We start from the raw sequence: 23,445 nt of genomic DNA, 5'->3' as shown, positions 1-23,445 counted from the left end.
CTTCCTTTGTCAATTAAACTCGCATAGAACAAGTTAAAATCAATCTTTATGGAATTTTATTTTTGTAACTCTACAAAGAATGTAATAACTTGAAATTCGTGTGATAAGCGTGAAATAAAAAAATAGAGTGCCAATCAGATTGAGTTCAGGGAAAGAGAGTAGTCTCTCACAAATTAAAATTTAAATCTTTTTGTTGAGAAATGTATTTACATTTAATAGGACATAACTACTTTGGAAGGAGAATACCTAACAAAAAAATAATACTAGTATAATGATTCCCTGTTATCTTTCCTACAGACGTTCACATCCCATAGATGTCAACCATTTTTTTGGTAAAAAAAAAAATATAGTTAATATATGTGTAGAGAAGTGTTACCTCTTAAGACAAAGGGTCATTGTCCACACGCCCTGCTTCTGCTACTTATGTGTTCCAAGCAATGGTCATGCCCATTAATGTACATATCCACATTATTTTCCTGCAAGTTTAATTTTATCACTAGGATTTTCTTATATAGTATACAATAAAATATATATTGGCCTAAATGAATGACCTCAAGAATTGGCAGGAGCTATCTTATGAGCTCTTTGGTGTCACCGTGATGTCCTATGCTTCTTACAGGATGATGCCCCACAACAATCTTCCACTTGGCAGTAGAATCCTTCAATGCTATTTCTAGATCCTATGTTCCAAACCGAAAAAAAGAAGACAAGGTTGTCAAATCGTATTAAATTGCTTTTTTTTATGTTAATTTGTTGTGATGGTATAATAATGATCGAGTGATTTACCTTCAAGAGCTTTGATAAATATTTTTCCCTTGGAAGCACTCCTCTCGAGTCATACTTGTGGTCCTTTGGCTTAAGAAAATACTTGTCCACAAAAGGTGTTGAATCAATGAAGAAGAACTCAGCAATTTCTGGGGAGTTTTAAGATTAGAAGGCTACTTAACTTACTATTCAGGATAAAACCTCTATTGAGATTCCAAGAAGTCACCTTACCAGTATCAACAATAAATGATCTTTGGCAGATCCATCTAGGATCAATTTTCTGAAGGATTGGATTCAATTGAGCTTCAACATCACCCCTGTAGTCATGATTGCCCAACACTGCAACCAACATTTAATGGAGAGAAGAATGAAAGTTTAGAGGAATACTTTTTCTCACATGTAAGCTTGTTACATCCATGGTTGGTGTGTCTGGACTCACCACTATACCATTGCTTTTGGAGGCTCTTGGCAGTGTAGATTTTTGAGAACGAAATTTCAAATGCAGGGTCATCTATACCAGTCAATCCATCATCGTAGAAATTGTCTCTAGTGGATATCACAAAGTCGATATTTAACTTTGCAGCAACCCTTCCCATTTGACATACACAAAGAGATGAGTGTCTAAAGAGCTCCAGCTTTTGCATTAGCAATGAACATTTGTTTAACTAATTAGACACAAGCATCCTAAGCAAAAAATGACCTGGCAATAGCAATTACTAATTTGATAACTTATAATATCATACATTGGGTACAAAATGAAAAAATAAAATGTTATAAACATATAATATAAAGAAAATGATAACTTAATCATGTAATCATTTTGTTTTCTTCTAAATTTCAAGAAAAAATATTGTAAGTAGTATTCCAAGTGGAAGCAATACCAATCAAGCACTGGACAATTTGAATCTCTGTCAAGAAAAAATGCTACTGTCTTATGGTATTTCAAGTAGAGATGACTTCTAGCGTGTCACAGGAAATAAAAACCATCTATTATGAAAGATAGATGCAGAAAATTAAAATGAAAATAGTACTGCATGCATCAATCACAAGAAATAAATAACAGGCAAGACCCTCGATATTGTTCATCTAACACGTGCAAAATATATTATTATACTGTATGAAGTATTTTGATCTGGCAGTATAATTAGGGTCAGTGCTTGAGCAGTTCAGAACAGAGCGCTGCAGTGCAATAACCAAGACAACAAGGACTGACTTTTTTTGGTTGCACAATAAGTACTGTCTGACACTATGATTGCCACAATAAATAGTTTAAGAGCAAATTAGTAATAAATGTCAGTTTGATTTAAACAATAGTATTACACTCCTGGGCTCAGTGGGCTTTATGCATCGAGCCAAGTCCAGCGAACGTGTAACACGCTCCAAATTTTATTTAATAAATTTGTTACTATTTAATTTTTAAGTATTATTTTGTGCAAGTTGAAGCTTCCTCAGTTCCATAGCACTACTATAGCAGCAATGCTTAACTAGACACTCAGAAGTTAAAACAGAAACCTGAACTATTAAGTAATAAAAATCAGTTAACTGTTATAAACACCTTCAGAGTATATCAGTATATTCCATATACCTAGGCTTATTTTTTTGGAGGCAAGAAGTTTCTGGTACTCTGCTGCCTCTGATTTTGCTTTGGCAATTCTCTTCTTCTTACCTGCAATCCTTGCCCTATTTCTTTGGAGGGTCAGGGGAGTGACTAGCCGTTGTATCTTAGGAGCTTTGCTCACCTTTTTCCCTACAACCAAACATATGTAACTCAGACTAGAAATCATCACAATCATGTCCAAAAATAATCTCCTTCAATGGGTCCTACCCATCAAACAACAGCATAAATATGCAAAACAAAGTTTTCAAATTTGAATGAGAAGTGATAGATCATAGGAGATAACCTCTTAAGATACATGTACTAATTTTTTAAGATTATAAAAAAGAATGACCTGAAGAAAACACATTTTTATCAGAAGTCCTATTTTTGCTACACACACAACTCTGAATGGATAATTTAGATAAATTCTTACTGCAAACAAAATATATATACAGGACCACAGATAAATTTCAAAAGAAATTTTCAAAAACCAGATAAGCTCTGTTAATGTGGTCACCTTAAAAAAAACAATCCATTATTAAAAAAAACTTACATAACATCACGTAAATTTATATATTTCATAGAATTATATAATTTTTTTTGTCTCTATCAATTATATGAAGCTCTATAAGCTTGTTCAATGGTAATAGAGGCAATTAGAAGGTAAGACATGCATGTGTACTTTGTGAGAAGTTAACCAACTAATTCATTTGTTGTGACTTTCTTAAAAAAAATAAAAATTGTGAAGAACGGCTTCTCTGCCAACACAACCAACTTTAGTCAATTAGGGTGTGTTGTTTGGAGAAAAAGAGGATAAAAGAAAGTAGAAATCAACAAAGTGAGATTCACATTTCTACACTTTAGTTTTAAATTTTTATCTCACTTTAATTTTTTTTCATTTCTTTCCACTAACAGACCCTTAAAATTTGAAAACAATAATGTGGACAATTTAGTCAACTCACTAACACTATTATAAGCAAGTGGGTTTTAAATTTTGAAAAGCATTACGCAATAAAAAAAATTAAATTTTAAACTGCAAATCATGAACAAAATCATATATGGGATTTACTAGATGAGAAAATCCATTGTTTAATTTCCTTGAAAAGCAATTATTACTCGGGTTTTTTTTTCTAAGCAATTAAGCAAAGAGATATCATTAATAAAAAAGCTAGAAGACTGTACAAGATTTACCTAGGCCAAGTCATAAGACAACATACAAAGTTTAGAAGCAAATACATCAGAACATAAAAAATGCAGTAAAAACCAGGATCATCCTTTACCAGTAAAAACCAGGTTCTCATCCAAACTTGGCCTTGTTCCTCTCTTTCTCTTTTCGTGTACCCGTTGCTAACCACGAAGCTTGATGACCATGACATGACCAAAAATAAAATATATCAGAAAACGATCAGGCCGAATAATCAAAACTGCTGAGCTGATGCTATAACATAATTGCCAGAAATGACTCACCTTACAAGTAAGCTCTCCTTGGAAGCCACCAGCAACAAGAAGATTATCCTTGACGGCTAATGTGCTAATCTGGGTCTGAGAAAATCCTTCCAACAAATTTGCTGCATATCTCTACTAGACCAAAGAATGCATGATTAAGTAAAGCAAAGAAATTACATATGTATACTTAAGTAAAGCACTACTGAAGTCGTTTAAATTGTGTTCCTGTATAAAATTAATCATAATTAACACACTTAACTAAAAGAAATTCTCAAATGAAAGAGGGGTTAGGGTTCGATTTGCAACGAAAGAGGGGCTAGGGTTCTGGTGCTGCTGAAGTCGAGCTACGGAAACGACAGATAAAACGAAACGAAAGAAGAATAAAAGAGAAGCAAGCACAGGGTTCGATTTGCAACGAAAGAGGGGCTAGGGTTCGATTTGCAATGAAAGAGAAGCAAGCACAGGGAAAGAGGGGCTAGGAGCTGAGTGCTTCGAACTTAAACCCATGGGCGCTTATGAGTACTTCGAACACGTGCAAGCCTAATTTTTTCCCCCAATTACGACGGGCTTCAACTTAAACCCGTGGTAAATATTTTTGCATATAACATTCTAAGGCATAAAATGTAAATTTTTTACCAATAATTACAAAAATACCACCGCCCCAGCTTTTACATCAGGTCTACAATAACCGATGTAGATCAGCAGTCGTAAAAAGTACTTTTTTTAGTAGTGTCTGGAGGGCTACCAAGGCCATTCAAAGAGCTGTTTCAGCACTAAGAGGGGATTTGGCTTAAAACTAGTGAAAAAGATAGAAATCTTTGTCTTAGTTGACCTGTAAATATTAGTTTCTTTTTTGTTGTTGGCAGTCATATGGCTGAGTTAATGTATATGAATTTTTTTTAAAAGCACATTCTAAGATGGTTATCTAAAAAATCGTCTTAAAATGTCTACATTCTAAGACAGTTTTTTGAGAAAATAGTCTTAGAATTGTCAAAATATTTTTATTTTTTTAAAAAAATCATGCTAAGATGGTTATCTGAAAAATCATCTTATTATAAGACGGTTTTATCAAAAAATCATCTTAGAATCCTCAATATATTTTATTTTATTTTTTAAAAAACATATTCTAAGAAGATTCTCTGAAAAATCATCTTAAAAAGTGTATCCTTCTAAGTTAGTTTTTAACTAATAACCGTCTTAAAAATGTATTATTTTAATATGATTTTTAACTAAGAATCATGTTAGAATGATATTTTTTTAAAACAGTTTTCTATGGAATCGTCGTAGAAAGTGCAGACTTTCTATGACATTAGTTATGACAACAGTTGATAACCGACATAGAATACACAAATTAACCGATGTAAAAAGTGTTTTACATAATGAGATTTGACTATGTATGTAAGATTTTATTATTAGTGTATATTTACACAAATATATAATAATATTTGATTACTCTACTCAGGTCATGTTGTTCTTCAATATATGTAGCAATAAAGTAAATTCTTGCTAGTTGTTTATGTAAAAGTATTTACTAAAAATGTACATAAATTAAATACAACTCAAATTATAAGTGTATATATATTTATTTAAGACATCAATGAAAAATTTGCATGAAATTATATTAATAGTTAAATTATAAGATGAACATTAGTACAGTAAAAAATGAAATCTTTATAATGTATTAAAAGACAAATTCATATAAAATACATTAATAATATTCAAATTATTGTGAAAATATTTATATTTTGTTATAAATTGTATTTAAAGATAGATACAGATAGATAATTGTAACAATTCAAGGATAAAAGGGCTAATTTATATTTAAATGAATGTCTTTAGAAAATTTATGTAATAATAGTATGATTTTATTTTAATGAAATTAATTGAAGTGTGGGCAAGTCAAATTGGACATACCTTGTCCATTATCGCGTAAGAAACCCATGAGTGGCAGTGGGGTGGACCTTCGCCATACCAACCATGTCTTAGGTACTACTGAAAGCTAAGCTACGTACATATACAAATCAAGTGCCATAAAATTTGCCGCTCAACAAACAATGGCCTACTTCGTCAAGTCAATGAGCTAATCAAATAGTGAGTTAAACTAATTAATAAAACACTCCATTAGTATGTATGTTATATTTTTCTACATTATCATTACACAAAAAACTATATAATATATAGTAGAATATGGAGAATTTTTTCTCAAATATACAAAAAAAAAAAATTACCACAACATACAACTTCCCCCATTATTTATACCAATATACAACTTTACTATTCACAATGTAAATTCGGATTGGGGGGACCCGAATTTACATTGAGTTTTTAAAAAAATTGAGTTTCAAAAATCCGAATTCTCAACGTGCTTTTTCTTTTTTTTTTTAATTTTAGTTTTTAATTTTTTTTAGAAATATATATAAATAAAGGAAATTAATAAAATTGGAGAAGATTATAATATAAACAAAATTAGTTAAAAATGTTATAATGTAAATTTGTTTTGAAGATTTACATTACTATTAAATTGTACAGTTGAAGAATGTTTTATTAATTTATGAATGATGTGAAAAGAAATGCATTGATAGTAAAAAAAAATTTAATTTGATTGACTTAAACTTTCGGGACGGTGTGGACACCTATTTTTTGAATGACCAACTAGCAGATTGAACACTATTTTGGTCTATCTCCTTCTCTCACATCCATATTAGTTCGTATTCTTGTAGATTTTGGTCGAGCTTTTTTGTTTCTCCTCATGACTAGATTGACACAATCATGATGATGCATGTCTGCTAACGGGACTTTGTAGACACTTGACACATAATCCAATGTGTACACTAGACTAACGTATTGCAAGTAATCTATATTGATGTGCGTACATGCAACAATGACATGTGAACATGGCATATGTAGCTTTTGAGGTTTCTCACAATCACATGTTCTTTGATCTAGCCTGACAATGAATTTCCCCATTAATTCGATGCCTCTCTCTCTTATTCACTCTTTCCTCAACTTGGAATTGAAATCTTTGGTGGTCAAACTATTGAATGAAGTGAGTGTTGGACTTAGTTTCTTCTTCGGTGATGAATTTGGCTGCAATAAGTGTGTAAACTTGTCTGGAGGCGATCATTGCATCAGTCTGAGTCCCACGGTCAACAAAATATTTTTTTAAATTCTCATATGTGGCTCTGACCAAGACTGTGATTGGAAAATTTTGAATTTTTTTAGCACCGAGTTTAGTGACTCTCCCAAATTAGTGGTCATGCATCCCCATCATTTCCTGTCATCCCATGCGAAGGTTCATTGCTCCCTTGGTATTTGATCAAGCCATGTTGTGCCGTGCGGGTTGTCTTCTTGTAACTCCCGGTAGAGGCGAAGAAAAAACTCTAGTTGAGTCATGACATACCCTGTAGTTTGAAAAAAAATATAAATCTGAATGTTAGTTTAATGTTAAATAATTAAATATTGTGCATTAGAATATAAACAAAATATCTTGCCCATACTCAAGGCGCTTTTCTTTCGTCCTCATTTTTGAACTATTTTTTTTTTTAGTTTTGGCCTATGTGCCAAATACAAAACACATGTGACGAGTTGTCTAATATACACAACATCTTCTGCGACCACTTCTATGCCGGCAAGGACACCCCCAAATTGAGGAGTCAGTGACATGAAAGCTACATAAAGGATTAAATAGAAACCAACATAGTTATAAAAAATGCAAATGAAAATAAACACCAAAAACCCCAAACAGATCTTGCCATATAGTGTCTATAGTGGCGAACACCATCCGAATGGTGGTGGAGGTCACTGCCCCGAGGTTGAAGAGACAAAGATCTCACATAGCTAAGAGCGAGCACGACGAGGAGGAATGGACAACGGCAACGACGAGGGTATAGAGAAGATCGATGAAGCTTTCTCTGACTTTGAGCAAGGTTTCTTCATTTTCTAGTGAACCGCAAATACCAATGATCGAAGATCTTTCTGGTGGAACCATTTGAACGATGACGAGGAAGGGAGACCACTGAGTTACTTGCCCATGAAGACATAGAGGAGCAGACGCGCTGCGGGGTTATTGAGGTTGAAGGAAGAAAAAATTAAAAACAAAAAACAAAATAATTGGGTGCAAAGGATCCATCTTGTTATTGTGCAGATTAGATTAATCTAAGGCTAAAAAAAATAGTCCATGATAAACCACTTAACTTTCTTCTTCATGCTAGATGTCATCATAGAATATGATGGAAGGTTCCAACATAAATTTTGATAATAAGTATAAAATAAATTATGTTATGAAAAACTATTTACATTAATTGTTTGATGATTTTTTGACAAATATAAATCATTTATAAGAATTATTTCATATCATGATTATCAAACTCTCGAGTTAACTCGTTAACTCTTACGAGTTTACGAGTTCACTTGTCCTTTGCGATTTGACTCTTGAGTAAACTCTTTTTTAGTAGATTCTGGGTAAACTTTATAAACTCTAAGTAAACTCGGTAGACTCTCGAGTTTACCACCGAGTCAACGAGTTAGCAAGTTTAAAAAATTAGATCAAAATGTAAGTCATTTTTTATTGTTTTTTGTTTGTTTAGCATTCAACATACCTAGATACCTTCATTTAGCGTCTTATTCTCAAATACAAAATTCTCACCTTTAATAATATCAAACTTTTGTTCTCTAATAATATCAAATCCTTGATGAGAATGATTTACCACTACTATAACATCTACAAGTTATTGTCTAATACTGATGTATTATAGACTTGGTTATTTAAATATTCTGAACTTTATGATTTACTGTTTTGTTTTATTATATTGTTGAAATGTTTAATTAGTATGTTATTTTTAGATATTTTATTATTATTTTTATATAAAGTAAACTCTTACTAGTTTACGAGTTGAGTCTATGAAACTCTCACGAATCTGCGTAAACTCTCAAGTTTGATAATCTTGTTTCGTACTAATATAATAATAAGAAAATATAATATATATATATATATATATATATATATATATATATATATATATATATATATATATATGAAGTTTGTAAAATGTCATAGGTAAGACTTCCAACTTGTCATTATCATCTTGAACCGTATTATAACCTTTTCTTATTATATTATTAGATATATTTTATGCACAATAAATTGTCAGGAAAAATTGAAACTTCATTATTAACTTAATTAGTACAAAGACTTTAATACAAAATAGTTTAAAAATTGAATATCCTTAAGTATCTTTTTGAAGAAAAATAATTTTATGACAAACTTTGGATTAAATCTTTTTATTATTCATATGACAGAGTGGAATACACAGAGTAATGTAATCTTCCGCACCGACAAAACAAAGAGAGCACGATTGATAAATGTTGCGATGATGCGTTGTCATGTGATAAATTATAAAATCTTAAAATTTAAAATTTATATATTAATTATAAGCAATCATTAACCTATCACATGACAAAAGTATTAGATTAATTTTACAACTACTTGATATATTTAAGTTATATTCATAGTTATTTATAGTTGCTAACGTTTCAAAAGTAGTCTGTTTTTAGTCCTCAGAAGTCCCTTTGTAAGGACTAAAAAATATATTTTTTACAAAATATTGAGATTAAAAGTGAATAAAATTTTATTAATAAGTAAAATAAAAAGGTGATATTTTTAGGAATAAAAATATATTTAAATATAAAATTAATAAAGGATAAATAACTAACTATTTTAGTCCTTAAAAGTGTTTAACTATTATCACATAAGACTTTAAAACTAAAATTTTCAAACAAGTTGTTGAAATTTAACCTCTTACTATCATTTGAGTATATAAACCTATATTATTATATAGTTAACTCACAAGTTTTTTTAAATTTTATACTAATATGATTTATATATTAAGCTTTCATGGATTTTTTTTTTATTTTAAATTTTCTCAGTTTATGATTAATATGACAATAAAATGACTATTTATTCTTTAATGGATAGTATAAAACTTTGGTGCAATTGTATATGTGTTGTTTAGTAATTCGAATTAGAGTTTCATATCAGTAATTGGCGAAATAAAGATTTACGTTAAAAGATGATGCATATTACCACATTTTGAGAGAACAGTACAAAATACAAACAAAATCTATGAGCTGGTAAGTTTTGTTGTCCAGTGTCCACATATATGTATTTATTGATGAAAAATCGGTTCAAAACAAAGATGTACATGTTAAAAGAGAAGATGAAACTAGAAGGAAAAAGTAGGTGGAGAAGGATAAGGTGACGAAGCAATTTCCCATCACCTACTCTTGCTTTGCTTCTCAAGTACGCCCCATTGTTTACTTTATTCTCAATTTCCCATCTCGTGATTCTGATTCCCTCCTTTTCTATACTAAGATCCAAAATGGGTGAACAGAAAACATGAGATCATTCATAGATAGAAGAGTAAAATTTCACTCACATAATAATAATGGGGTCTATGGGTAACTCAAATCCAAATCCAAATCCATGGACTCCAAAGGATTGTTCTGAAGGAATTTGCAGCATCTATTGTCCTCAGTGGTGTTACAAAGTGTACTCTCCTCCCCCTCCAATTCTACTAGGTGATGGCGATGATGACCCTTCAGGCTTTGAATTCTCTCCTCTCATAGTTGCTGTGATTGGAATCTTGGCTAGCACTTTCATCTTGGTCACTTACTATACCATTATCTCAAGGTTCTGCAGGCGCAGAAACAACACCAATGATTCAACAGAAGACGATGGAAACAGCGAATTGGCTCGAGTTTCTTCTTCTGCCAATTCTGGCTTAGATGAGGCTCTCATCAAATCCATCACGGTTTGCAAGTACAACAAACGTGGTGGTTTGGTGGAAGGTCACGATTGTTCGGTTTGTTTGAGCGAGTTTGAAGAGAATGAAGACTTGAGATTGTTGCCCAAATGCAACCATGCTTTTCATCTCCCTTGCATTGATACTTGGCTCAAGTCTCATGCCACTTGCCCTTTGTGTCGTGCTTCTGTCACCGCTTGTCCGAATCCGAATTCATCCATGGAACCGCCACCAAGAGTCATTGTTAATGCCTTGGAACACCAGCAAAGGAGTAACCATGTTGTTGTCGTTGTTGAGAGTTCCGAGGAACAAGAGAAGGTGGTTAGCTTTGATGCTCATACTTTGAGTGACGGTGAAGGGTATCACACATAAGAAAAGCTAACATTGGGAACAGATCTGCTTCAACAGGTACATAGATCCATGTTCACAAGGCATATACATATATAGTAAGGGAATGAATTATGTTCTTCCAAATTGATGGTAAGTTCCAACTGTTCTCTGAAACATCTGTAACATAATAGAAATTCTTGAACATCAGGATCATTATTAATGTGAATTTTACAGAAATTTTAACACTTGCAAATTTGGTTTACGGTGGACTCGACGAGCTCTGTTTCCTCTGAGAATGGGATTATTAAATATTAGATTTTTTTATGTCTTTACATTGTATTATATACTATATTGGTTAATTATTGTGAGTTTTATGTTGATGCAATGACAGTTTACATTGATATGATTTTTAATATAATTTTATTAAAATTAATAAATTTATTATATATATATATATATATATATATAATTAAATTTATATTATGTTGTGTATAATTTTTTTTCTCACAATAATTTAAGGTAAGCTTGATTGTTCTCCGTACCGGAGAAGTAATAATTTTTATTTTTATTTTTATTTTTTACGTATGGTGGGTTTTATTTTCTGGTTAAAATATTGTTAGTCATTTCCTTTTCATATTTCTCAAATTACTTATTTTAAAGTCCAAATGTTGCACCTTAGACTTTCATTCCTGTTTTATTTCTTGTTAAGTAGAGTCTTATGCATTCATTTGTTTAAAATCTCTGAAACTAGTCTTTATGAATAATAACTAGTTTTGTACATACTACATTAAAATCTGTTCTGTAACTGTATTTTGTAATAAAAAAAAGGTTTAATAATAATTATATTTATAATTGGATTTGATTAAAATTGATTTTGTGCTCTAGAAATCGATTTTTAAAACCGATTCAAAATTGGTTTAATAAAAGTCAAACTCGTTTTCAAAAAGAAAAGGAAGATTGATTTTAAAATTCATGCTAGACTTACCTATGCACAGCCCATGGCTTGGTAAAGTTGGTATGGTGGCTGTTTGGTTAAGGATCCTTTTGGTATGTACTCTGTACCTTGTAGAAGGTGATGTCAAGTGTCAACACATATTACGGAAGATTGGCGGTTTTGTTTTTGATTTTGAGACACCAAAGATTTGTTGTACCCTCTACAACAATACTTACATAATCTCACCTAAATCGTGCTTGTATAAAAAAAAGGAGTATTGTTGTGTCTATGTTCAATTTCTGAAGTCCAATTTTTGGTTCTTAATTTTCTATTTTTTTGGGTTGAACTTGCATTAGAATCTTGGTTCAGCTTCCATCTCCTCTGTATTTCTCTGGATGACTGTCACGAATGGTTGGATTTGGAATTTGTTTACATTTTATATCTTGATTTTGATCGAGATATGGATATATGGGTACGGTTGTTGAAGATCTTGTGTGGAATTTGGAGTGTAGTGTTTCTTCTCTTTGTTTTGGGCTGGAGTTTTTCTTGGCAAAGTTTTTAACTTTGTTTTGGGGCTGGAGTTTTTCTTGGCAAAGTTATTAGATTTAAAAATAGCCCTTACAATTTTTTTAAAATAAATTGTGAGATTTTTTTTCATATAAATTTATTCGTATAAATTTAAATTTATTGAGGGATAATATCAACTTTGTGGTGCCTATGTTTCGGCTATAAGTATTCATGTATAGTTTGTTTGTTCTTTTGGGCTTTTGCCTATCTCATTCAGAAAAAAAAAAAATTGCATACAAATAAATTTTAAATTTATATTCTTATGGAAACTCTTAAGCAATTTATATAACACTTTATGCAATCACAAATAGGCATACTTAACAATTTATATATTTATAAAAGGGAAGTATAGATAAATGTTACTTTTAAAAATGCTATGCTTTCTTGAAATTGAGAATAATTAGGATTAAATAATTATATTCAAATTAATAATTTGGATTATCTAAAATTCAGTATAAATGCTTTCTTAAAATTTTAAACTTTTAAAATTATTTAAATAATTTTTTAAAACTTAGAATAGTTGTGTGTAAATTAGTAATTTGAAATTAAGTGATTTTAATTAAGAGAAAATTGTTATAAACTTCTAAAAGATGTTATAAATGTTTAATTTAAATTGAGAATAGTTGAAATTAAATAACTAAATTCATAATTATTAACTTTCATTGTTTAAAAAATGTTTAAAAAAATTTCTTGACATCCGATGAAATTCAACGTAAATCAACGTGAATATAATATTATGCTAACTTTTAATCGTTTAAGTAATTTTACATTTTTTCAATTAATTGACTTAATTTTGTTTTCAATATTTCTTTTATAGGATGTTAAATTAAATTCTATATTGTGGAAATTTGAATAAATTTAAGATTTTTTCAATAGTATCCAAGACGAATCCTCAGAAGGATCATCTTCATCTTCGTTAGATGAAGATTCTAACTACTGTAACAACTATTTGTACTCCTTTGTATTTGTAGGCATGAAATCATCATGGTCTCCTCTGATGTCGATATCTAAAAGTTGTTGGTTATATGGGTGAGTCCTCTGCTCCTCAAATGCCACAAACAAGGCACAAAGCATAAAACTTACATAACCATGGCATATGATTTTTCTAGGGAAACAATACTTTCAATGCCCTAGAGCACATAACTATCACACTTGACATAAATGACTATAGTACTTAACACCGTTGGTTGTCACTCTTGACATAGTCAAATACTACACTTGACATCATTGATAATCACACTAAACACAACTGACTATCACACTCGACACATAATAGGGGCCAACAATGTCACCAAGCCTCCTAGGTATTGGTGTTCTTACACAACCACATGGATGACAGTTGGGAGTGATCACCATATACAAGTATGATATATATCGACCCCAAGCTTCCAACTCCAAAAAGTACAGTCTCGGAGCCCGTCAGGAGTAACAAAGTGAGACTTGTGAGTTTCTCACGCCAAATGAGTGTACCAAATGCTGGGTAGTCATCACTCGCTAATTCCCCCAGGTTCTTCGAACTTCTCAGCACACCATACCCTAGTGTACTGTGTAAATCATCCATTTCTCAACATAAAACCTCACCATCTCACAAATGGAACATAATCATATACTTCACCATCTTATAGATGGAATATAATCATATACCTCACCATCTCACAGATGGACCATAATCATATACCTCACAAATCTTGTAGATGGAATCTAACCATAATCACACCATCTCACAGATGAATGTTAATAACAAAACACGTGATCTCACAGATTGGATATAACTAAGAGTTTCTTACTCTTCCTTCAATCTTTTTGCATCTTTCCGCAACATTGCGTGCATGGCCCTCATGCGGCATACAACACACAAAACAAACATTCATACATATAGAGAGAGAGAGAGAGAGATGAAGCTCAAGCCTATGTATTACTCTTAAGGGACCATTCTAGGCCTCTCAAGAGATAGAAATCACTTTTCACTCAAATCTACCAAAAATTCGATAACATAACGACTATATTTACAACATCCCAAAATTTATGACAAGCAATTTGTTGAGGGTCAGACACCCCTAGACTCAGATCAAAGCACATACAGGTAAATATCAATATATTGCAAAAATATAAATCACACGCCACAAATATAAGTTTTGGAGTTCACACTTTCTTTGTCTTAGGCATTCATAAGAAATCATAAAATTTCATCGTTCATTCATATCTTAGCAATCACACTAGCAGACAATATATTCACTTAAAGTTAAAGCATAATAATAGTCATCGAACATGCATACAATCAATTTCAGCATTAAACATGACATTTACCTTATATCTCAACAATCACATTAATGGTATCCATAACATTTTGAGGCATAACAATAACCATTAGAGAACAATTGCAATTAATTTCAGCATTGATCATACAATCGACAAATATTACATACAACATCAACTTACAAATTAGAGAATTAATACAAGATGGTCCTAGAGTGGTTCTCAGGACCCCTTGATGTAAGCTCCATTGGAGCTTGTAGGCCTAGGATCTTCTTCATCAATCGATTCCTTTGCTTCTTAGAAGATGAATGGTAGCGGAATGAAGAAAGGAAGAGAGAGAGGAGACGCCACTTCAAGGAGAATAAGATGAAGAACAAGGAATTAAAGAGAATTTACCGAACAAAAAGATAAAGGAAGCAAAAGAACATAACCTAGATGAAGATGCTCCGATACCACATGATGTAAGCTCCATTGGAGCTTGTAGGCCTAGGATCTTCTTCATCAATGGATTCCTTTGCTTCTTGGAAGATGAATGGTAGTGGAATGGAGAAGGAAGAGAGAGAGGAGACGCCACTTCAAGGAGAAAGATGAGTCTAGAAGAAGCTCACCACCATAGGAGGCCATGAATAAGAGCTTGGAGGAAGAAGGAGATGAATGAAGGGAGAGGGAGAGAAGAGCACGAAATTTTGTGCTCTAAAAGAGCTCTGAAATATGAAGTTAATATTCAAATGATCAAAGTTTTTTTAAAAAATGCACACACATGGCCTCTATTTATAGCCTAAGTGTCACACAAAATTGGAGGGAAATTCAAATTTCACTTGAATTTGAAATTGAATTTGTGGAGCCAAACTTTGGAGCCAAAATTTCACTAATTATGATTAGTGAATTTTAGTTATGGTTCAGCCCACTAATCCAAGATCAATTCCAAAATTCTCCACTAAGTGTGCTTAGGTGTCATGAGGCATGAAAAGCATGAAGGACATGCACAAAGTGTGACTATATGATGTGGCAATGGGCGTAGTAAGCAAATGCTCACCTCCCCCTCTAAAATTTAATTGGATTGGGCTTCTACCAATTCAATTAAATTTATTTCCAACCACACACATCAAATATCCACTTAGTGCATGTGAAATTACAAAACTACCCCTAATACAAAAACTAGTCTAGGTGCCCTAAAATACAAGGGCTGAAAAAATCCTATATTTCTAGGGTACCCTACCTACATTATGGAGCCCTAAATACAAGGCCCAAAATTAATGAAACCTTAATCTAATATGTATAAAGATAAGTGGGCTCATACTTAGCCCATGGGCCCGAAATCTACCCTAAGGCTCATGAGAACCCTAAGGCCTTCTCTTGCATTTTTGGCTCAATCTTCTTGGAGTCTTCTATCCAATGCCCTTGGGGGGTAGGATTGCATAACCCCCTAAGGTTTTCTTCATTCTAAATCCATTTTTAGTCTTAGAATTACCAAATTAAGTCATCTAATGTCTAATATCAAGCTCTTGCAGTGTTTCACAAAGTTTCACTCTTAAACTTGTCTTCAAATTTCTACGTGTTCTGAAAATCATTTTTTCATAAATCTTATATGTTACCCTACATTTTCATACCTAACAGACTCATTTTTAAGGTCAAAAATTTAATTAAAATAGTCCATATAGTTATAACAATCAATTCTATTCATGACAAATTTAATCTTACAAAATATCCTTAAATTGGTTTTATTCATAAGTTTTACTAGAAAATTCTGATTTAAGTGAAATTTAAGGCTAACTTATATTTAACACTCAAAGAACTCATTTTGAACCTTAAAAGTTTCAGAAAGCAACATATCATCCAGTTTCCAGTCATGACAGAAAATATGAAATTTAAACATAAAACAACACACAATGAAGTCTAGCTTCCAAAAAAAGACAAGGTTGCGGTTCAAGAAATGGAAAGACCCCCCTTACATCTTGTAGTCTCCACATGAAAGAGAAGGGTACAGCCAAGAATGAAGTTCTCTTGAGTAAAAAACAAGCTTCAAAAAAACTCAAGAACATGAAAGAAGATTCAAGTGATGAAGAGGAATGAACTAGGCTAGAGTGAAGGGTGAACTTGTTTACCAACACTTCTAGGCTTCAAGATTTCTAGACCAGCCTTCAAGAGCAAGAAGAAGAAGTTTTGCTGCTCTAAACTCCCCCTAAAGATGATATGAAAATGAGAGGAAATGACAAGGTTTTGGGTTTTTAATGAAGCTTGTGTAAGTGGTGCTTAAGGCTTTGGTCCAATGGATTAGGGTGCTAGCTTATCTTAATCACCTAATTTTGACTCATGAATGACTCTTGGCAACCCATGAAAAACCTGTACATCACTACCAAATGTGGCGTGCTTCACTTTGAAATTTTCACTTAAAAAGGCTAAAGTAGAATTTTGCCAAAAATGGGTATTCTTGCTTTTTACCAAAAATAATAAGTTTTTATAAAAAATGCAAATGAAAATAAACACCAAAAACCCCAAACAATCTTGCCATATAGTGTCTATAGTGGCGAACACACATCCGAATGGTGGTGGAGGTCACTGCCCGCGAGGTTGAAGAGACAAGATCTCACATAGCTAAGAGCGAGCACGACGAGGAGGAATGGACAAACGGCAACGACGAGGGTATAGAGAAGATCGATGAAGCTTTCTCTGACTTTGAGCAAGGTTTCTTCATTTTCTAGTGAACCGCAATACCAATGATCGAAGATCTTTCTGGTGGAACTCATTTGAACGATGACGAGGAAGGGAGCCACTGAGTTACTTGCCCATGAAGACATAAGAGGGCAGACGCGCTGCGGGGTTATTGAGGTTGAAGGAAGAAAAAATTAAAAAACAAAAAACAAAATAATTGGGTGCAAAGGATCCATCTTGTTATTGTGCAGATTAGATTAATCTAAGGCTAAAAAAATAGTCCATGATAAACCACTTAACTTTCTTCTTCATGCTAGATGTCATCATAGAATATGATGGAAGGTTCCAACATAAATTTTGATAATAAGTATAAAATAAATTATGTTATGAAAAACTATTTACATTAATTGTTTGATGATTTTTTGACAAATATAAATCATTTTATAAGAATTATTTCATATCATGATTATCAAACTCTCGAGTTAACTCGTTAACTCTTACGAGTTTACGAGTTCACTTGTCCTTTGCGATTTGACTCTTGAGTAAACTTTTTTTAGTAGATTCTGGGTAAACTTTATAAACTCTAAGTAAACTCGGTAGACTCTCGAGTTTACCACCGAGTCAACGAGTTAGCAAGTTTAAAAAATTAGATCAAAATGTAAGTCATTTTTTATTGTTTTTTGTTTGTTTAGCATTCAACATACCTAGATACCTTCATTTAGCGTCTTATTCTCAAATACAAAATTCTCACCTTTAATAATATCAAACTTTTGTTCTCTAATAATATCAAATCCTTGATGAGAATGATTTACCACTACTATAACATCTACAAGTTATTGTCTAATACTGATGTATTATAGACTTGGTTATTTAAATATTCTGAACTTTATGATTTACTGTTTTGTTTTATTATATTGTTGAAATGTTTAATTAGTATGTTATTTTTAGATATTTTATTATTATTTTTATATAAAGTAAACTCTTACTAGTTTACGAGTTGAGTCTATGAAACTCTCACGAATCTGCGTAAACTCTCAAAGTTTGATAATCTTGTTTCGTACTAATATAATAATAAGAAAATATAATATATATATATATATATATATATATATATATATATATATATATAATTATATATATGAAGTTTGTAAAATGTCATAGGTAAGACTTCCAACTTGTCATTATCATCTTGAACCGTATTATAACCTTTTCTTATTATATTATTAGATATATTTTATGCACAATAAATTGTCAGGAAAAATTGAAACTTCATTATTAACTTAATTAGTACAAAGACTTTTAATACAAAATAGTTTAAAAATTGAATATCCTTAAGTATCTTTTTGAAGAAAAATAATTTTATGACAAACTTTGGATTAAATCTTTTTATTATTCATATGACAGAGTGGAATACACAGAGTAATGTAATCTTCCGCACCGACAAAACAAAGAGAGCACGATTGATAAATGTTGCGATGATGCGTTGTCATGTGATAAATTATAAAATCTTAAAATTTAAAATTATATATTAATTATAAGCAATCATTAACCTATCACATGACAAAAGTATTAGATTAATTTTACAACTACTTGATATATTTAAGTTATATTCATAGTTATTTATAGTTGCTAACGTTTCAAAAGTAGTCTGTTTTTAGTCCTCAGAAGTCCCTTTGTAAGGACTAAAAAATATAATTTTTTACAAAAATATTGAGATTAAAAGTGAATAAAATTTTATTAATAAGTAAATAAAAAGGTGATATTTTTAGGAATAAAAATATATTTAAATATAAAATTAATAAAGGATAAAATAACTAACTATTTTAGTCCTTAAAAAGTGTTTAACTATTATCACATAAGACTTTAAAACTAAAATTTTCAAACAAGTTGTTGAAAATTTAACCTCTTACTATCATTGGTATATAAACCTATATTATTATATAGTTAACTCACAAGTTTTTTTAAAATTTATACTAATATGATTTATATATTAAGCTTTCATGGATTTTTTTTTTATTTTAAATTTTCTCAGTTTATGATTAATATGACAATAATGACTATTTTATTCTTTAATGGATAGTATAAAACTTTGGTGCAATTGTATATGTGTTGTTTAGTAATTCGAATTAGAGTTTCATATCAGTAATTGGCGAAATAAAGATTTACGTTAAAAGATGATGCATATTACCACATTTTGAGAGAACAGTACAAAATACAAACAAAATCTATGAGCTGGTAAGTTTTGTTGTCCAGTGTCCACATATATGTTATTTATTGATGAAAAATCGGTTCAAAAACAAAGATGTACATGTTAAAAGAGAAGATGAAACTAGAAGGAAAAAGTAGGTGGAGAAGGATAAGGTGACGAAGCAATTTCCCATCACCTACTCTTGCTTTGCTTCTCAAGTACGCCCCATTGTTTACTTTATTCTCAATTTCCCATCTCGTGATTCTGATTCCTCCTTTTCTATACTAAGATCCAAAATGGGTGAACAGAAAACATGAGATCATTCATAGATAGAAGAGTAAAATTTCACTCAACATAATAAATATGGGGTCTATGGGTAACTCAAATCCAAATCCAAATCCATGGACTCCAAAGGATTGTTCTGAAGGAATTTGCAGCATCTATTGTCCTCAGTGGTGTTACAAAGTGTACTCTCCTCCCCTCCAATTCTACTAGGTGATGGCGATGATGACCCTTCAGGCTTTGAATTCTCTCCTCTCATAGTTGCTGTGATTGGAATCTTGGCTAGCACTTTCTCTTGGTCAATTTACTATACCATTATCTCAAGGTTCTGCAGGCGCAGAAACAACACCAATGATTCAACAGAAGACGATGGAAACAGCGAATTGGCTCGAGTTTCTTCTTCTGCCAATTCTGGCTTAGATGAGGCTCTCATCAAATCCATCACGGTTTTGCAAGTACAACAAACGTGGTGGTTTGGTGGAAGTCACGATTGTTCGGTTTGTTTGAGCGAGTTTGAAGAGAATGAAGACTTGAGATTGTTGCCCAAATGCAACCATGCTTTTCATCTCCCTTGCATTGATACTTGGCTCAAGTCTCATGCCACTTGCCCTTTGTGTCGTGCTTCTGTCACCGCTTGTCCGAATCCGAATTCATCCATGGAACCGCCACCAAGAGTCATTGTTAATGCCTTGGAACACCAGCAAAGGAGTAACCATGTTGTTGTCGTTGTTGAGAGTTCCGAGGAACAAGAGAAGGTGGTTAGCTTTGATGCTCATACTTTGAGTGACGGTGAAGGTATCACACATAAGAAAAGCTAACATTGGGAACAGATCTGCTTCAACAGGTACTTAGATCCATGTTCACAAGGCATATACATATATAGTAAGGGAATGAATTATGTTCTTCCAAATTTGTGGTAAGTTCCAACTGTTCTCTGAAACATCTGTAACATATAGAAATTCTTGAACATCAGGATCATTATTAATGTGAATTTTACAGAAATTTTTATAACACTTGCAAATTTGGTTTACGTGGTGACTCGACGAGCTCTGTTTCCTCTGAGATGGGATTATTAAATATTAGATTTTTTATGTCTTTACATTGTATTATATACTATATTGGTAAATTATTGTGAGTTTTATGTTGATGCAATGACAGTTTACATTGTATGATTTTTAATATATTTTATAAATTAATAAATTTATTATATATATATAATATATATATATAATTAAATTTATATTATGTTGTGTATAATTTTTTTTCTAACAATAATTTAGGTAAGCTTGATTGTTCTCCGTACCGGAGAAGTAATTAATTTTATTTTTATTTTTATTTTTTACGTATGGTGGGTTTTATTTTCTGGTTTAAAATATTGTTAGTCATTTCCTTTTCATATTTCTCAAATTACTTATTTTAAAGTCCATGTTGCACCTTAGACTTTCATTCCTGTTTATTTCTTGTTAAGTAGAGTCTTATGCATTCATTTGTTTAAAATCTCTGAAACTAGTCTTTATGAATAATAACTAGTTTTGTACATACTACATTAAAATCTGTTCTGTAACTGTATTTTGTAATAAAAAAAAGGTTTAATAATAATTATATTTTATAATTGGATTTGATTAAAATTGATTTTGTGCTCTAGAAATCGATTTTTAAAACCGATTCAAAATTGGTTTAATAAAGTCAAACTCGTTTTTCAAAAAAGAAAGAAGATTGATTTTAAAATTCATGCTAGACTTACCTATGCACAGCCCATGGCTTGGTAAAGTTGGTATGGTGGCTGTTTGGTTAAGGATCTTTTGGTATGTACTCTGTACCTTGTAGAAGGTGATGTCAAGTGTCAACACATATTACGGAAGATTGGCGGTTTGTTTTTGATTTTTGAGACACCAAAAGATTTGTTGTACCCTCTACAACAATACTTACATAATCTCACCTAAATCGTGCTTGTATAAAAAAAGGAGTATTGTTGTGTCTATGTTCAATTTCTGAAAGTCAATTTTTGGTTCTTAATTTTCTATTTTTTTGGGTTGAACTTGCATTAGAATTTGGTTCAGCTTCCATCTCCTCTGTATTTCTCTGGATGACTGTCACGAATGGTTGGATTTGGAATTTGTTTACATTTTATATCTTGATTTTTGATCGAGATATGGATATATGGGTACGGTTGTTGAAGATCTTGTGTGGAATTTGGAGTGTAGTGTTTCTTCTCTTTGTTTTGGGTGGAGTTTTTTCTTGGCAAAGTTTTTAACTTTGTTTTGGGGCTGGAGTTTTTCTTGGCAAAGTTATTAGATTTAAAATAGCCCTTACAATTTTTTAAATAAATTGTGAGATTTTTTTTCATATAAATTTATTCGTATAAATTTAAATTATTTATTGAGGGATAATATCAACTTTGTGGTGCCTATGTTTCGGCTATAAGTATTCATGTATAGTTTGTTTGTTCTTTTGGGCTTTTGCCTATCTCATTCAGAAAAAAAAAAAATTGCATACAAATAAATTTTAAATTTATATTCTTATGGAAACTCTTAAGCAATTTATATAACACTTTATGCAATCACAAATAGGCATACTTAACAATTTATATATTTATAAAAGGGAAGTATAGATAAATGTTACTTTTAAAATGCTATGCTTTTCTTGAAATTGAGAATAATTAGGATTAAATAATTATATTCAAATTAATAATTTGGATTATCTAAAAATTCAGTATAAATGCTTTCTTAAAATTTTAAACTTTTAAAATTATTTAAATAATTTTTTAAAACTTAGAATAGTTGTGTGTAAATTAGTAATTTGAAATTAAGTGATTTTAATTAAGAGAAAATTGTTATAAACTTCTAAAAGATGTTATAAATGTTTAATTTAAATTGAGAATAGTTGAATTAAATAACTAAATTCATAATTATTAACTTTCATTGTTTAAAAAATGTTTAAAAAAATTTCTTGACATCCGATGAAATTCAACGTAAATCAAACGTGAATATAATATTATGCTAACTTTTAATCGTTTAAGTAATTTTACATTTTTTCAATTAATTGACTTAATTTTGTTTTCAATATTTCTTTTATAGGATGTTAAATAAATTCCTATATGTGGAAATTTGAATAAATTTAAGATTTTTTCAATAGTATCCAAGACGAATCCTCAGAAGGATCATCTTCATCTTCGTTAGATGAAGATTCTAACTACTGTAACAACTATTTGTACTCCTTTGTATTTGTAGGCATGAAATCATCATGGTCTCCTCTGATGTCGATATCTAAAAGTTGTTGGTTATATGGGTGAGTCCTCTGCTCCTCAAATGCCACAAACAAGGCACAAAGCATAAAACTTACATAACCATGGCATATGATTTTCTAGGGAAACAATACTTTCAATGCCCTAGAGCACATAACTATCACACTTGACATAAATGACTATAGTACTTAACACCGTTGGTTGTCACTCTTGACATAGTCAAATACTACACTTGACATCATTGATAATCACACTAAACACAACTGACTATCACACTCGACACTAATAGGGGCCAACAATGTCACCAAGCCTCCTAGGTATTGGTGTTCTTACACAACCACATGGATGACAGTTGGGAGTGATCACCATATACAAGTATGATAT

At 31.3% G+C, this 23,445-nt stretch overlaps 2 protein-coding genes and 1 pseudogene across 2 annotated transcripts; 2 read left to right on the top strand and 1 right to left on the bottom strand.

Annotated features, from left to right (window-relative positions):
* Positions 1-398: 398 nt before the first annotated feature.
* Positions 399-1,376, bottom strand: LOC114408131 (purple acid phosphatase 3-like). Its single transcript, XM_028371236.1, has 5 exons — positions 1,205-1,376; positions 997-1,104; positions 787-914; positions 552-680; positions 399-476 (listed from the first exon to the last, which is right to left on the bottom strand). Exons 1-4 carry the CDS (start codon positions 1,359-1,361, stop codon positions 570-572), a joined length of 504 nt encoding a protein of 167 aa, XP_028227037.1. The 5' UTR covers positions 1,362-1,376; the 3' UTR covers positions 399-476; positions 552-569.
* An 8,631-nt stretch (positions 1,377-10,007) lies between these two features.
* LOC114409445 (RING-H2 finger protein ATL52-like) lies at positions 10,008-11,344 on the top strand. The gene has a single exon (XM_028372909.1). It carries the CDS (start codon positions 10,252-10,254, stop codon positions 10,978-10,980), a length of 729 nt encoding a protein of 242 aa, XP_028228710.1. The 5' UTR covers positions 10,008-10,251; the 3' UTR covers positions 10,981-11,344.
* Positions 11,345-19,898: 8,554 nt separating this feature from the next.
* Positions 19,899-20,650, top strand: LOC114409444 (annotated as a pseudogene).
* The last annotated feature ends 2,795 nt before the right edge of the window (positions 20,651-23,445 follow it).

This window comes from Glycine soja, chromosome 4, assembly GCF_004193775.1.
Source record: "Glycine soja cultivar W05 chromosome 4, ASM419377v2, whole genome shotgun sequence".
Lineage (NCBI taxonomy): Eukaryota > Viridiplantae > Streptophyta > Magnoliopsida > Fabales > Fabaceae > Glycine > Glycine soja.
Note: the sequence above shows the minus strand (reverse complement) of the source record. Positions and strands in the feature narration are given on the sequence as shown.

Bases quoted from the DNA above. Each gene is read 5' to 3' on its own strand.
- LOC114408131 (XM_028371236.1), bottom strand. From the start codon at position 1,361: ATGGGAAGGGTTGCTGCAAAGTTAAATATCGACTTTGTGATATCCACT. The intron at 1,105-1,204 runs GTGAGTCCAGAC...TGTTGGTTGCAG, and splicing joins CCAAAAGCAATGGTATAGTG to TGTTGGGCAATCATGACTAC. The intron at 915-996 runs GTAAGGTGACTT...AAAACTCCCCAG, and splicing joins ATCATTTATTGTTGATACTG to AAATTGCTGAGTTCTTCTTC.
- LOC114409445 (XM_028372909.1), top strand. From the start codon at position 10,252: ATGGGGTCTATGGGTAACTCAAATCCAAATCCAAATCCATGGACTCCA.